Source organism: Caretta caretta, chromosome 20, assembly GCF_965140235.1.
Source record: "Caretta caretta isolate rCarCar2 chromosome 20, rCarCar1.hap1, whole genome shotgun sequence".
Classification (NCBI taxonomy): Eukaryota; Metazoa; Chordata; order Testudines; family Cheloniidae; genus Caretta; species Caretta caretta.
Window position 1 is genome coordinate 2,915,503 of NC_134225.1, and position 15,695 is coordinate 2,931,197.

The 15,695-nt window shown below is 57.0% G+C and overlaps 1 protein-coding gene across 1 annotated transcript; it reads right to left on the reverse strand.

The window, feature by feature from the left end:
* Window positions 1-330: 330 nt before the first annotated feature.
* Window positions 331-13,102, reverse strand: PRIM1 (DNA primase subunit 1). The gene is made up of 14 exons (XM_048832410.2): window positions 12,950-13,102; window positions 11,576-11,733; window positions 9,188-9,294; window positions 8,775-8,848; window positions 7,962-8,098; window positions 7,398-7,456; window positions 6,725-6,834; window positions 5,925-6,016; window positions 5,165-5,282; window positions 4,423-4,492; window positions 3,620-3,717; window positions 2,349-2,447; window positions 1,347-1,402; window positions 331-806 (listed from the first exon to the last, which is right to left on the reverse strand). The coding sequence occupies exons 1-13, from the start codon at window positions 13,050-13,052 to the stop codon at window positions 1,383-1,385; spliced, it is 1,245 nt and encodes a 414-aa protein (XP_048688367.2). The 5' UTR covers window positions 13,053-13,102; the 3' UTR covers window positions 331-806; window positions 1,347-1,382.
* Window positions 13,103-15,695: the final 2,593 nt, after the last annotated feature.

Genomic DNA, 15,695 nt, shown 5'->3' on the forward strand with positions numbered 1-15,695 from the left:
GGAGTGGCGAGGGGATACTTGCAGAGGGTTTGCACTTTATCCCACTCCTGAGTCATGTTTGTTTCTTTACTTCACTAACTAACCTCACGCATTAAAACACAAAGAGAGAGCAACAAACTAAACGGAAGAGCCAGGGACCCAAGTACCTGTCACTCACTGTATCCCTCAGACCTTTCCAGTCCTGCACCTAGCTGTAATCCCACCTCTGCTCTTTCCCCTGAGACATGGGGGTCTAGTAATCTTTTCAGATCACTGGATAACTTCCCAACCACGCCCCGTGAACCCAACCAGCAGCCCACAGCACAACCACCACCAGAAAGACAGACCGTCTTCAACAGAACCCTTTAATAGTTTTCTTTGTGCATAAAAAAGTACAAAAGAAGGATGCACAGACCGCCTCCTACTGGGCCATCAGACCCAGGCTGCCTGGAGTCATTCGACACTCCGAGATAAAGAGCTTGCGAATTAAATCCCACAGCAGGGAGAGGACTACACAGGCTGCAGCCAGAAGGGAACAGTTAAGCAGGAAGAGGGACAATTGGAGTAGCCTTTGATGTCTGGAATAAGTCAGTCGAGGTCAAAATCTGGAAGAGCTGGGCCTGGGGAACCATTGCTTAGAAATGACGAATACAATGGTCCAATCTCATGCATCTGGGGCTGTCAGGCAGCTTCTTCCATTAATAATGGTTTGCCCCAGAGCACAGGGTGCTCTTTCCTTCTGTGCTGGCAAAGGACAGCAATCTAGACACAATCTCCACTGCCTGCCCCCGGGTTGAAGGATCAGCTTCAGTCTCAGCAGAGTTACCCTGATAGAAAGAAAACCCGCAGGTCATTTTTGCAGGCACCAGCCAGGTGCCAATTCCAGATCCCTGGTGCCCTTGGAATCTATCAGCCGATGAGACTTCCTCCCTTCCTCTTGAATCAGCCAGCTGGGATCCCCCTGCTCCTAATTCCCACTTTACCAATGGCTCTTGGTCAGGCAGGTAAAATTCCACCTTGCCCTTGTGCCGACAAACAGGGCTGGGTGGGTTAAGCCACCTGCTGTGTGCAGACAAGGGGAGGAATTGACATCAGCTCATGCCCCATCTCCTTGCTTCGCGCAGAAGGAAGCAGTTCTAATTTCTTGCCAACAATCCACGGTGTGGCCTTCTCCCAGCGCGTGCTCCAAGCCCAGGCTCACGCTGGCCCCTGCAAAATGAACATCCTCTTCCTCCACTAGGCGAGACCAGTTGGGTTTCTCTTTGTTGGAAGTCTGCTGGGTAAAGCCTTTAATGCCAAGAAGAATAAGGGAACTAGAACAGTCCGCTGTCCTGACCAGAGCTCTTGTAACGGCTGGCTGGACTTACCAGACGTAGATTTTCCCCCCGGAGACGCCAGAATCCTCAGAAATCTCCTTGTAAATCTAAAGGAAAGAAACACAGGATCTTATGCACCAGAGAAAGCTGCACCTGTGGCTTATTATACGTCTGCCTTTCTTTTCCTCCAAGCCAGTGATTCTCAGATCGCAGCAGTTCAGGAGCCAAATTAGCGCTCAGCATTCCCCAGCAGAGCCGCCAGCATGTGAATTCATTGTTTCATTGATGATGGGTGCTCTATATTCATATTTTTAACAGAATGACGGGGAAATATTGAACGTATATATTATTCTCACAGCAAAATCACTGACTAGGTATTATTATTTGATCAACTACAATCAGTTATAACACAGTAAAAGCACCCTGATGGGCTAATAATTAAATCATAGTGGTTTAATATCACGTGCTGCGAAGAGCGGCAGGAGACACACCGAAGAGCTACCTGGTCTGAGTGTGGCTGCAGTAAGCGGAAGTTTGCGGGCATTAAGACACACAACCTTCTTGGTTACGTTCTCATTGAACAGAGCAATGCAGTTCATCCCTAAGACTGTCCGTCCGTAGTCACTTCAGCCACCATGTACAGGTCCCTGGGTCTTTGTTATTAACTATTTGTATTACAGCAGAGCTCAGAGGCTTCGGCTGAAATCAGGGCCATACCATGCTCGGTGTTCTGCCGCATCTCAGTCCCAAAGAGTTCACAGCAGCTAACCCGAGTTAAGAGCAGAGTTGCCATGTCTTCAGCGCTGGATTAACCTGAGTGAAGAACACCCCTTTTATCTGCAGGGAGGACACAACCTAAGGGGAGCTGAAGTCACTTTTCAGGGTGACACAGCTGAAATAGAACCCAGGCAGCTGTGCACTGACCATTGGACAGTATCGCCCTCCCACGCTTAGAAGTCAGGACCACATTTCTGCAGGGAAGGGAGAGCCCTGAAAGGTTTCGAGCAGCCTGGAAGAGGAAAAGCCCCACCCAGTCCCCTCCTTGGCCCCTACCGCTCTTCCTGAGAAGCTCCCCTTTGCGAGACTTGTCCATTTCCTCCACGAACCGTTCGAAGACTCTCACGTAAGGAGCCAAGCTGGTTTTCTTGTAGTCTAAGGGACAAAGAGAGACATGTGCAAAGGATCTGCTGGCCGTACAGAGCATGATGCGGGAGATCCTGCCATGCAGCCCCACTTCCTCCTGTATGGAAAGCCCTGAGAGCCCCATGTTACAATCCCTCACACCTGGGCTCTCAAGGCTGGCTGTATCAAGAGGGGACGTGAATTCAACCTCCGTCCAGGCCTGTATCGTAACTTAGCCTTCGTAGTTTCAGCGCTGGTTTACTGTGTCAGGTGTACAGGGAAAATTCCACCCCCCCAGCATTGCTCACATTGCTGCAGTGGGATGCTGCCACTGCAGAATGGCAGTGTTGCCTAGAGGCTAGTGCACAGGCTTGTGACTCGGGAGACCTGAGTTCAATTTCTGGCCCTGCTGGAGTGACTTCCCCTGTGTGTACCTCAGTTTCCCGATCTGTAAAACAGGGGATAATGTGAAAAGCGCTGTAGAAGAGAAAGGGGTTAATTCTTATTAAAATGCCACTGGGCTCTGCAGCAGTTAATTCACACGTCTGGGAGTTTGCCGCTAGGGTTGGGAAAAATTCTAAAGCTGGGGGCACTTTTTGTTCTACTTTGGAAGCTCATTTTCCGGGTGCAGCAATTTCCAGGGGGTGCCTCTTTCCTCCCCTTCGCGAGCTGAAGACCTCTGTGCTGTGCGCCCTGGAGCAGCTCCGGCCGTTGCATGAAACTGAGCCAGCCCCTTGGTTGACGAGTGGCTCTAGGAACATGGGGAACCTGGTTGAGGCCGCTATGGGGACCGGAAATACTGACTAGGAAAGAGGGGTATCAACTTGCAAGACTGACCGCTGGGTCAATACGTAAGCTAGTCTCCCCCGCGCCCAGACGGAGCTGCCATGCCTGACCTCAGTTGTTAGAATATTCTTTGTCTACAGCATCACCAGCGAAGTTCGGGCCCCACCGGGCCGGGCGCTGCACAGACACACAGCAAGAGGCAGCCCCGGTCCTGGAGAGCTTGCAAGCTAAACAGATGAGAGAGGCTGGGAGGGGAAACTGAGGCAGAACACGGCAAAGTGCCTTGCCCATGGGCACAGAGCAAGGCACAGAACCCAGGTCTCCTGTCTCCTAGACCACGCTCTCTTCCGTGGTCCCATATTAACGTGTTTTAATAAAAGCAGCATCTTTCGGGACGACTGCCTCCAGCCACTCACCCCTGGTGCGACGCTTGGGCACTGGCTCCGCCTCGTTTTCCTTCTCTCCATCCTCCTCCTCCTCCTCATGAGCCGTGTCCAGTTCACTACAGAGGCGGCTAAGAACAAGCAGAGTGAGAGTCCCTTAGAACTGGCTACCCAACGCCGCTGGTTAGCCTGTAGCCACGATCGGTCCCACCAAACAGATCAGCACAGAGCAGCCTCATGGCACGGCTGCTCACTCGCGGAGCGCAGACCCGGCCCACTCCGCGCAGGACAGATCACGCGAGAGAGGGGTTCCCTGCCCCGCGGTGTAAAAACCAACCAACTGGCCCCATCCACCTTGTGCTGATAAATACCTTGGGGAATCGCTTGTTGCTTCTGCACTCATTAGGAGGCTCCATTCCCCCCTCCTGCCTCCCCACATGCCAGGGGCTGAGTCTCCCACTGTCCCCTGCTCCATTCCAGGAGCTCTGTCTCTCTTTCTTTTGTCTCCCCCCGGTCCCTGGATTGGCAAGTGGCTGGTGCGTGCTCTCTCCCTGACCAAAGATCCTCATATTACAACACATGCTAGGATGAAGTCTCCTCTCCTTCTGGCTCGCCTCGATGGCTGAACATTGCCCCACAGGGCAGGGGCTCTGGGTGTCCCCCATTTTCTCTCTCCCCATTTCCTGATCTCCCCCCAAATCAAAAGGGTTCTGCCCGTCGACGCTGGAATCCCAGACTGAACGAAAAGCAGCATTCGGAAGTGATTGTGTTACACAGCCAGACAGGCCCCATCATGCGGAGAGAGGGGTCCCGCAATCCCGGCCCATCACTGGTACCTTATGGTTGGAACGGCGAACGGGTCAAACTGATCCAGCTTCTGCAAATCGATCGGGACCGAAACACGACCTAGGAGAGGCAAAACCAGCATCACCTTACCAGTGGCGTGTTTCCTGTGTCACCCAGAGGCCACAATGAGGGGTCAGGGCCCCTTGGGCTGGACGCTGCGCAAGAAAGAAGCTAGACAGCCCCTGGCCTAAAGAGCTAGCAACCTCGGTTTGCTGCGAGTCTCAGGTGGAGACACACAGCCAGGGCTGAAGAGAGGGAGGGGACAGGGACAGAAGCGAGTTTAGCATAGGGAGATGCAGTCACAGCTCACCACGAGCCCAGGCAGGGGATGGGACTGTCTTTTGGTTGTGTTTGGACAGCGCCTAGCGCAACGGGGCTCATTAGGCCCTGCAAATTACACTGGCCGAGGTACGAGATGAGGAAGGTAAGGTAAAGACGGTGGGGATTTCTGGACTGCATGGAGACCTGGGTCCGCAGGCAGGAGCTGACTGTCAGCTCTCTGCCCGAAAGGAAGCTCATGGCGCCAGGATCTCCCATTGCATTAGCCAGGGGAGCGTCTGGCAGGGAACTTACTCCCCACTCTGGTCTGAAACAAGGAGGGGCTTCGGGGGCTGCCGACGGGGCGGAAGGCGGCTGGCTGAGTTTCTCACGCTGGCGAGATTCCCCACCCGCGGAATGGGGATAACACGACCGCCCCGCCCCGCCGGACCTACATCGGTGTGCATGCATGACCTGTTTTGGGGTGGACGCTGAACGGGCTCTTCAGTAAGTGGCTGACTCCCTTGCTGACGTTGATATCCAGCCGGGGGAAGCAGAACTGCAACATGATCTCCGACTCCGCGTGGGAGGGCTAGGAGCAGACGGACAGTCATGGGCTGGGGACGACTTTTGTGCTACAAGGCCCCATACGCTCCCTATCTCTGCGCCCGCTGGAAACGAGTCCTACCCCGGAGATTCAAGGACGTCACCACCCCAGGTAAAGCCAGCGTCCCCGATTCTGGATGCGAACCAGTCACCAGGGAATACCCCTCGCCGTGGGGTGCTGTTGGCAGGGCAGGGCATCCCCATCCGAACAGGGCCCAGTGCTGGATTGGGACTCAGAAGCCTGGATTCTATTCCCGACTCTGCCACTGGCAAATCCCACCACCTCGCTGTGCCTCAGTTTCCCCATGAGTAAAATGGGAGGGAACGATACCAATCTTTGTAATGCACTTTGAGGCTGACGGATGGAAAGCGTCAGATAAGAGCTAGGCACTGTTATTATTCTAGGGGCGTGCCCAGATCTGGATACTGCAGAGGCCCATATAGGGCTGGGGCAGGAGCAGAGAGTAAGTTAAATCAGACCCCAGAACCTGATGCAAAGAGCACTGAACCCAACGGGGGAAAAAATATTCAATCAATGGATCGGGCCCAAAGACTAACTGTCCCCAACGAGCCACAAAGCACCTCGATTCTCTCCCATCCCCAGCTACGTTCTTGGGCTGTTCCTTACCCTGCATTTATCCATTTTGTTTTTCAGGAGCTCCCAGCGCTGGAGCGAATCACGCTTTTTGGGGAATTCCCGCAGCAGGCTCTCTCGAACCGGTGATCAGCTGTTAAGGGGTTACAACAAGGCTCTCCTAGGGGCCAACTCCCCATCAAGGGAACACCGAAGCTCCAATATTCAAAAGGCAACAGCTGGGTCACTGTCCGAAGGGCAGTAGCATGGGGACTGGGTCTCTGTGAAGCCCCCCTCAGAGACAGACAAAGGCCCTAGGAGCTTACAGCACTGTGCGTCAATCCCACGCACACGCCTTTGTATTTCTCTTGTGCCAAAGGCACGCCACGAGCATTTCCCATCTCGGAGAAGTGGGGAAAACGCAGCTATACCCCAGGAAACCCAGACCTGACCAACTGACACGGCTACAGGGCTATTACAATGCGTGTAACGCGACAGCCCCTAGAAGCCCTGACCGAGATTGGACCAGGTGCGCTCTGTGAAGGCAGGACAGGACTCTGTGGTCCAGAGCCCCAGCAGGTGGAAACTGGGGTCACTCTACTGCGATCGATGGGCAGCCCCCCAGGCGGTAGCTCCCGCGAATTACAGGCTTGGCCCGTTGATTTCACTGCCCGATAACCGTTTCTCGGCTCCCTTGACAGATGTCGCCCCTAGAGCCGAGCTGAAGGCACTCGGCGCATCCCGCATGCAGAGCCTCTGTCTCGGGAGACTCCAAGAGCCGGGACCCTCGAGTTCTAGCCCCCATCCCCAGAGGCAGTGCTTTAGGAAAGGCCCTGCGAACAGCCGAAGGATATGCTCTGGGACGAGGGCAACCACCTTCTCCCAGCTCTCGTTGCTGCCCAGGATATCCTGGCCCACCAGGGCGTATTCTTCGAAGTACGGCTCCACCAGACTCAGCGAGTTGCTGGGGGAACAGGGGGTGGGGGGAGATGAGAGAGCTAAGAAGCTTGACGAGCTGCCATGCGCTTTGGCAGAGGAAGGCAACACAACGCCTGGATTTAAGCCTGATGCCCCTAACGCCACATGGCGGGCCTGACGCTCAGCTACTTCCTCCCTGCACGTAGGGCGAGGGGGATCTAAGCTGTATTCTGGGACCAGGCAGGATCCTGCCTGGCTCCTGATTAAGTTAGAGCAGCCCCAGGGCTACTCCAGCATACACTCCTCTCCCTGTGGCCCTCAGGAAGCAGAGATTAGCCATAACTCAAGTGCGATCTAGTCACACCCTCACCTGCCCGCTATGCCAGGGGCTGGGCGCAGAGCAGATGAAGAGCCCCTTATGTCTTGCTCCACACCATCGCGGAGGGGCTCCCAGGGAGTCATTCTCACCTCCTTTAAGCTGCTCTAAGCGGCACAGAGGGGTCTGAATACAACCGACACCCAGGCCCAATGTGCCCCGGAGCAGGGCACGGCACGCGACTAACCCAGACTGAGGTACATGAGATGCCATCCAGCGTCACGGCAACTGACCTGATGAACGGGTGAATGGGGTCAGTCAGGTTCACCTTCTTTACGGTTTCGGACCCGCCCTGGGAAGCGAAAGAGGAGACGATTCGTACAGCCCAACCCCTCCCCTTATCCGGAAACCAGACGCTGAGCGAGGAGCCCAGCGCCAGGCACCGGGGTGGGAGATTCTGGCTCGAGGGCACCATCTGCAGAGGACCTGAATGCTCACAGCTCCAGCTGGGGTCCATGCTCCGGACCAACCACAGACGCCCTCGAGGTTAGAGCCCTGCAAGCCCGAGTCTGCAGACCCGGCCTCAGGCTCGCTGTCGCGGGTCTTTTTTTTTTTTTTTTGCAGTGTAGACGTACCCATTCTGCCTCAGTTGTGCAAATGGGGGGGGGGGGGGGGCTGCCTCTCAAGGGGGTGAGGATAAAGCCATTGCTGATACCGCAGTGACTGGGGCCAGGCGAGCACCTACGACCGACAGACCCCATACTTGCGTTGCCGTGCTCAGCACGGCCTGGCTTCTGAAGAGAGATGGGAGGCAGCCAGTTTCTCAGGCCACCCCTGCCCCGTCGGCTCCCACGCACCTTCACGAGGGTGAGATACTCCACCGTCGCGGAGCGCATGGCGGACGACCACTTCCGGACGGCGTCATCACACACCCAGCAGTGGACGCCTCGCCGGCCCGAATACACCCACAGGCGGTGCTTCACCCCGAAATCCTCTGCGGCGGGGAGGGGGACAAGGAGCAAAGTCAGCGCAGAGCTCGGGTTGGAAACAAGAAGGATCGTACAAGAAACAGGTAAACCTCTGTGGAGCAGAGTTCTGGGGCGCCCTGGGTCCCACAGAGGGCCAGGATACATGGGGTTACGTTCTGGAGTCTGCAAACAGACCCGAGAGAGGCTCCAGTTTATTTTGCATCCCACATGCCCTACGAGCCCTCTTGCCCCTCCTGGCTTAGCCCATATCCCTGTTGGCAAACGGGTTAAAACGAGCGGCATCATAACTGACACAGAGCTGGTCAGGAGCCCAGGGCGAACAGCACCCCTCGGGCTGTGCCAAAGGACCCCGCACGGCTCTCGCCAACACATATGTGGCCTACATATCCCAGCATGCAGTGTGCCATCTCGACCTGCAATGCACACTGGGACCTGTGGTCTCTGCGGGTCCCACCGCCACATGTCGGGCCGCTGAAATGGGTCCCGTTTTACACCAAATAGGAGTTGCCAAGGCGACTCCCAGCCAGGTGGAGAGGGGGGGGGGGGGGATGATGACGACGGACGACGACCACCGCAGACTTCTGGGACGCGGTTAGGGAGGAAACGGCCGAGCCCCAACGGTGCCATGCAGACCGGCCAATAGAGCAGTGATGGGCCCCAAGGGGCGCGGCGGGTACTTGCCCACGAGCGCGCGGTCGATGACCCGGATCGCGATGGTCATAAGGGTCCAGCACTTGGAGCAGATCTCAGCGGAGCTGAAAGGAGAGCGGCACGGAGGCAAGGCAGAGTAAGCATGAGCCTTCCACAGTATAAACCCCCATGACCCGGGCACGGCTGACCAAGCAGCCACAGGGTCCTGCTGTCAGAACCACACCCAGTTGCCTACCCCTTGCTCATAGCCAGGGTGGGAACTCTCTGGGGCAGCGCCTTTGTGACCTTGGCCTGACCCCGTGCCTCAGTTTCCCCATCTGTAACATGGGGTTCCTTTGTCTGCTTCATCTCTTTAGACTGCAAGTAGGTTGGGGCAGGGACTGTCTCATAACATGTCTGTGCCACACTGGGGCTCTCTAGGAGCGACTGGCAAGAGCAAATACCTGCAGCAGCTCCGGACGTCGTCGTAATCCGTCATGTCTATGTCGAACACCAGCTCCTTCTCCTGAGCCTGGAAGGCGCCCCGGTGCACGGTGTTGCACTGGCTTGGCTGCAGAAGGGGAAGAACCGGTCAGTTTCGACGGCTGTGGGGCCCGCGCGGGCGACCGCCGGTTTGGCCGGGGATCCCTCCACGGGACCTGCTAAGCCAGCGGCGTTGCATTCACGTGCCACCAGAATCGCTGCATTACAAGGCAACGGAGATGGGTCTGGCCACCAGCCCTCGCCGCGGCGGCTGCTACAGGGGATTTTGCAATGTGCTCCCAGCCCCAGGCTAGCACCTCGTCCAGCTCTCTCCCTCGGTTGGCGGGGAGCAAGCAGCGTCTCGCAGACCCCGCACCGCACCAGGGATCCTGCCACACAAATGGCACTTCCCGCACCAGACCGGGAGTCAAGATTCCTGGGCTCTAGTCCCAGCTCTGGGAGGGCAGCGTCGTCAAATGCAGGGGCTCTCAACGTTTCCAGACCGCTGTCCCCCCTTTCAGGAGTCCGATTTGTCTTGCGCACCCCCAAGTTTCACCTCACTTAAAATTACTTGCTTACAAAATCAGACATAAAAACACAAGTGTCACAGCCCCACCGTTACTGAAAAACTGCTTCCTTTCTCATTTTCACCATCTAATTATAAAATAAATCGACAGGAATATAAATACTGTCCTGACATTTCAGTGTACAGAGCAGTATCAACAAGTCATTGTCTGTATGAAATTGTAGTTTGTCCTGACTTCACTAATGCTTTTTATGTCACCTGTTGTAAAACTAGGCAAATCTCTAGATGAGCTGACGACCCCCCTGGAAGATCTCTGCCTACCCCCGATAGAGAACAACTGGTCAAATGGTTAGAGCAGCGGGGCTGGGAGTCAGGACTCCGAGGATCTCCTGCTAGTCCGATGGTGCAGGGGATGGAGAATATGAATTAGGACTCCTGGGTTCTATCCCAGGCTTCAGGATTAGTCTGGTCAAACGGTTAGAGCAGAGGGCCCGGGAGTCTTTGTTCCTAGGTGTACGACTTTACATTAGTCCCTACTGAAAACACAGTTTGCGTGCGTCCAGTTTACCAAGCAACCCAGATCGCTCTGTGTCAGTGACCTGTCCTCTTCACTCTTCTCCCAATTTTCTGTGTCATCTGCCAACTTCGTTAGTGACGATTCGACGTTTCCTTCCAGTTCAGTGACACATGGTCAAGAACCAACTCCTGAGGGACCCGCCCTAGAAACGCACCCTCTCAGTGATAATTCCCTATTTACAATTAGTTTGAGTCCCGGCAGTCAGCCAATTTTGAATCCATTTAATATGTGCCATGTTGATTTAGCATCGCTCTAGTTTCTTAATCAGAATGGCACGTGGTACCAAGTCAAACGCCTTGCAGAAGTCGATCACATCAGTGGTTCTCACCCAGGCGTATGCAGGGATCTTCCGGGGGGTACGTCAACTCATCTAGATAGTTGCCTCGTTTTACAACAGGTGACCTAAAACGCACTAGCGAACTCAGGACAGACTACGATTTCATACAGACAATGACTTGTTTATGCTGCTCTGTACACTGAAATGTTAGTACAATATTTATATTCCAATTGATTTATTTTATAATTAGATGGTACAAATGAGAAAGTCAGCCATTTGTCGGTAATAGGACGCTGTGACACTTCTGTATTTTTGTCTGATTTTGTAAGCAAGTAGTTTTTAAGTGAGGTGAAACTTGGGGGTGCGCAAGACAAATCGGACTCCTGAAAGGGGGACAGCGGTCTGGGAAGGTTGAGAACCGCTGGATTACATCAACACTATGACCATTATCAACCAAACTTGCAGTCTCATCGGAAAAAGATCTCAAGCTACTTTGACAAGATCTGTTTTCCATAAACCCCTGTTAATTGGCATTAATTATATTATCCTGCTTTAATTCTTTATTTATCGTGTCCCGTATTAACAGTTCCATTATATTACCTGGGAACAAGGTCAGGTCTATAATTTACAAGGTCATCCCTTTTCCCAGTTTAGCCACATCCCTCTCTGGGCCTCTGTTTCTCCATCAATAAAGAAAAACGATAAGTCACCTGGGTGACCTGCCCTGTCTACACTCCGGGTGCTAGAATCGTACGGCTACCGTGCCATAGCTCTCCTGCTGTAAACTCATCGTGTAGACGCAAGGAACTCCACTTCCCTCAGCATTCATCCTTCGACCAAGCTGAATCTACACCCTGGGTTAGGCTGGCAGAGCTGAGGGGCTCGGGGCGGGGAGGGATTTTGACGCCCTGGAGCACCATCACTACGCTGATGTTCGTTTAATGCGTAGACCAGACCGGCGAATACTGGATCTCTCAGTCCGGACTCACTCGATGCGAATACACGGCTCCCACGTCGATCTTATAGGGGTTCATTTTCTGCATCTCTTTCTCCAGCTCCTGGGGGCTGTTGAAGGACTGGTACCGCACGTAGATGTCATCGCGCAGCGTGAAGGAGAACTCCCGCCGCTGGAAGTAATTCTTCACCACTGCAAGGGAAACGGCTGCTGCACTTGGGACTGTCTGAGCGCCCTAGGGAGCTGCTGGAGTGCGCACACATCCCGATCTAAGGGCCCTCAAGCCTGACCTACAGCCCCCCGCTCCCTTAGCTTGGGGCTCCCCCCACACGCAGCTCCTCACCCCTTAGATCCCCTCCTTCCCTGCTGCCCCCCTGAAGGGTCCCAACTTCAGGACCTGGGCCTTTTAGAATCCCTCCTTTTACACTTCCCTGTCCTGCTCCCTCCCCCCATTTTCCACCCACAGTACAAGCTTCCCCCTCCCCGAGCATGCACCCTCCCCCCCGTGCACGTGTCCCCCCATGCATGCACCCCCATATCCCTGTGCACCCCCATATCGCCATGCACCCCCCACCACTCCTTTCGTGCACCCCCTGCGTGTACCCCTCATCTCCCCGTGCACACACCCCAATCTCCCCGTGCACCTCCCCACCGCCCCCCTGCGTGAACCCCTCCGGGCACCCCCCCATCTCCCCGGGCACCCCCCCCCGTGCACACCCTCCATCTCCCTGGGCACCCCCCGCCGTGCACACACCTCATGTCCCTGGGCACGCCCCCCATCTCCCCGGGCACCCCCCCGTGGACGCCCCCCATCTCCCCGGGCATCCCCCCCGTGCACACCCCCCATCTCCCCGGGCACCCCCCCGGGTACCCCCCCATCTCCCCGGGCACGCCCCGCCGTGCACGCCCCCCATCTCCCCGGGCACCCCCCCCCGTGCACGCCCTCCATCTCCCCGGGCAACCCCCCCCCCCGTGCACACACCTCATGTCCCCGTGCACCTCCCCATCTCCCCGGGCACGCCCCCCATCTCCCGGGCACCCCCCCGGGCACCCCTCCATCTCCCCGGGCATCCCCCCCGTGCACGCCCCCCATCTCCCCGGGCATCCCCCCCGTGCACGCCCCCCATCTCCCGTGCACGCCCCCCATCTCCCCGGGCACCCCCCCGGGCACGCCCCCCATCTCCCCGGGCACGCCCTCCTATGCACCCCCCGATCTCCCCGGGCACGCCCCGCCGTGCACGCCCTCCATCTCCCCGGGCACCCCCCCCCGTGCACACACCTCATGTCCCCGTGCACGCCCCCCATCTCCCCAGGCATCGCCCCCGGGCACCCCCCCATCTCCCCGGGCACACCGCGCGCTGCGTGCACCCCCCGAGAGCCCCCGGCGGCCGGAGCCCCCCCAGCTCACCCCCGCCGTAGCTGAGCCAGCGCCCGTAGGGCCCGTGGGGGAAGAGGCGGCGGTAGTAGAGCGGCAGCAGGTCGGGCAGGGAGCCCGGCTCGAACCCGGCCATGGCCCGCGGGCCGCAGGGGCAGGGACCGGCCGGCGCGCGCGGGAACCGGCTCGCGCGCGGCGCACGTGGGCAGGGCGGGGCCGGCGCGGGGCGGCTGGGAGCTGTAGTCCGGGGGGGGGCTCGCTCCGCGGCAGCCCCGGGGGCGCGACGCGAACCCCCGCCCCCCCCCCCCAGCCCGCATTGCAGAGCGAGCCTGGGGGCTGCAGAGCGAGCCTGGGGGCCGCTGCGCCTCGCAACCCACCTGCAAAGCCCCTGCAGACTTCAAGGGCACCTCCCCCCCCCGGGCACCCCGAGGTGCTGCAGCCCCCCCCACCGCCGGGCACCCCAAGGTGCTGCAGCCCGAGCCCTCTGACTCCAGCGCAATGCAGGGCGGCCCCAGTCACCGCACGGGCCCCCAGAGGTGCAAACCAGCCCCCTGCCTACGGTGCCTTGCAAAGCCCCTGGGGGCCGTGGGCAGCAGAGCCCCCCGCCTGGCAAGGCCAGTGCCCCGAGTGGCGTGAGGAGCCAAGTCCCGCCTCAGACTGCAGCCCCCTGACTGCGATGCCCGGTGGCTCGCTGCCCGGAAGGGCCACCCCCGTCCCCACTAGGGCGACCAGATGTCCCGATTTTATAGGGACAGTCCCCATTTTTGGGTCTTTTTCTTATCTAGGCTCCTATTACCCCTTGCCCCCGTCCCGATTTTTCACATTTGCTGTCTGGTCACCCTAGTCCCCACGTACACAGCCCTCCGCCCCAGCCACCGCCCCCCAGCACACGCATCGTTCAGGGGGAAGCTGCGGCGGGATGGAACGGGACTGGCCGTGTGTCAGAGGCCCTGTACTGATCGCATGTCATGGAGATCCTCGCCATCTCACGGGGTCAGGGCCCACGCTCCTCTAGTACCATATTGCTTCTCTGCGCCCCCCCTCCCACCTATCTATGGGTTTGTCTACACTACGGAATAAGGTCGAATTTATAGAAGTCGGTTTTTTAGAAATCGGTTTTATATATTCGAGTGTGTGTCCCCACAGAAAATGCTCTAAGTGCATTAACTCGGCGGAGTGCGTCCACAGTACCGAGGCAAGCGTCGACTTCCGGAGCGTTGCACTGTGGGTAGCTATCCCACAGTTCCCGCAGTCTCCGCTGCCCATTGGAATTCTGGGTTGAGATCCCAATGCCTGATGGGGCTAAAACAGTGTCGCGGGTGGTTCTGGGTACATATCGTCAGGCCCCCGTTCCCTCCCTCCCTCCGTGAAAGCAAGGGCAGACAATCATTTCGCGCCTTTTTTCCTGAGTTACCTGTGCAGACGCCATACCACGGCAAGCATGGAGCCCGCTCAGGTAACTGGCACTGTATGTCTCCTGGGTGCTGGCAGATGCGGTACGGCATTGCTACACAGCAGCAGTAACCCCTTGCCTTGTGGCAGCAGACGGTGCAGTAGGACTGGTAGCCGTCATCGTCATGTCCGAGGTGCTCCTGGCCACGTCGGCTGGGAGCGCCTGGGCAGACATGGGCGCAGGGACTAAATTTGGAGTGACTTGACCAGGTCATTCTCTTTAGTCCTGCAGTCAGTCCTATTGAACCGTCTTATGGTGAGCGGGCAGGCGATACGGACTGCTAGCAGTCGTACTGTACCATCTTCTGCCGAGCAGCCATGAGATGTGGATGGCATGCAGTCCTTCTGCACTGTCTGCTGCCAGCCAAAGATGTAAAAGATAGATGGAGTGGGTCAAAACAAGAAATAGACCAGATTTGTTTTGTACTCATTTGCTTCCCCCCCTCCCCTGTCTAGGGGACTCATTCCTCTAGGTCACACTGCAGTCACTCACAGAGAAGGTGCAGCGAGGTAAATCTAGCCATGTATCAATCAGAGGCCAGGCTAACCTTCTTGTTCCAATAAGGACAATAACTTAGGTGCACCATTTCTTATTGGAACCCTCTGTGAAGTCCTGCCTGAAATACTCCTTGATGTACAGGCACCCCCTTTGTTGATTTTAGCTCCCTGAAGCCAACCCTGTAAGCGCCCCTCCCGGCATCAGAGCAACGGCAAACAATCGGGCATCTGAGAGTGCTGTCCAGAGCAGTCACAATGGAGCACTCTGATGGGGCTAAAACATTGTCGCGGGTGGTTCTGGGTACGTATCGTCAGGCCCCCGTTCCCTCCCTCCCTCCGTGAAAGCAAGGGCAGACAATCATTTCGCACCTTTTTTCCTGAGTTACCTGTGCAGACGCCATACCACGGCAAGCATGGAGCCCGCTCAGGTAACCGTCACCCTATGTCTCCTGGGTGCTGGCAGACGTGGTACAGCTTTGCTGCACAGTAGCAGCAATCCATTGCCTTCTGGCAGCAGACGGTGCAATATGATTGGTAGTCGTCCTCGTCGTGTCCGAGGTGCTCCTGGCCGCGTCGGCTGGGAGCGCCTGGGCAGACATGGGCGCAGGGACTAAATTTGGAGTGACTTGACCAGGTCATTCTCTTTAGTCCTGCAGTCAGTCCTATTGAACCGTCTTATGGTGAGCGGGCAGGCGATACGGATTGCTAGCAGTCGTACTGTACCATCTTCTGCCAGGCAGGCAAGAGATGAGGATTGCTAGCAGTCGTATTGTACCATCTTCTGCCGAGCAGCCATGAGATGTGGATGGCATGCAGTCCTTCTGCACCG

Bases quoted from the DNA above. Each gene is read 5' to 3' on its own strand.
- PRIM1 (XM_048832410.2), bottom strand. From the start codon at position 13,052: ATGGCCGGGTTCGAGCCGGGCTCCCTGCCCGACCTGCTGCCGCTCTAC. The intron at 3,718-4,422 runs GTACCAGTGATG...GCTTGTTCTTAG, and splicing joins TTCGCCGTTCCAACCATAAG to CCGCCTCTGTAGTGAACTGG. The intron at 1,403-2,348 runs GTAGGGGCCAAG...TCTTTCCTTTAG, and splicing joins GGAGCTTCTCAGGAAGAGCG to ATTTACAAGGAGATTTCTGA.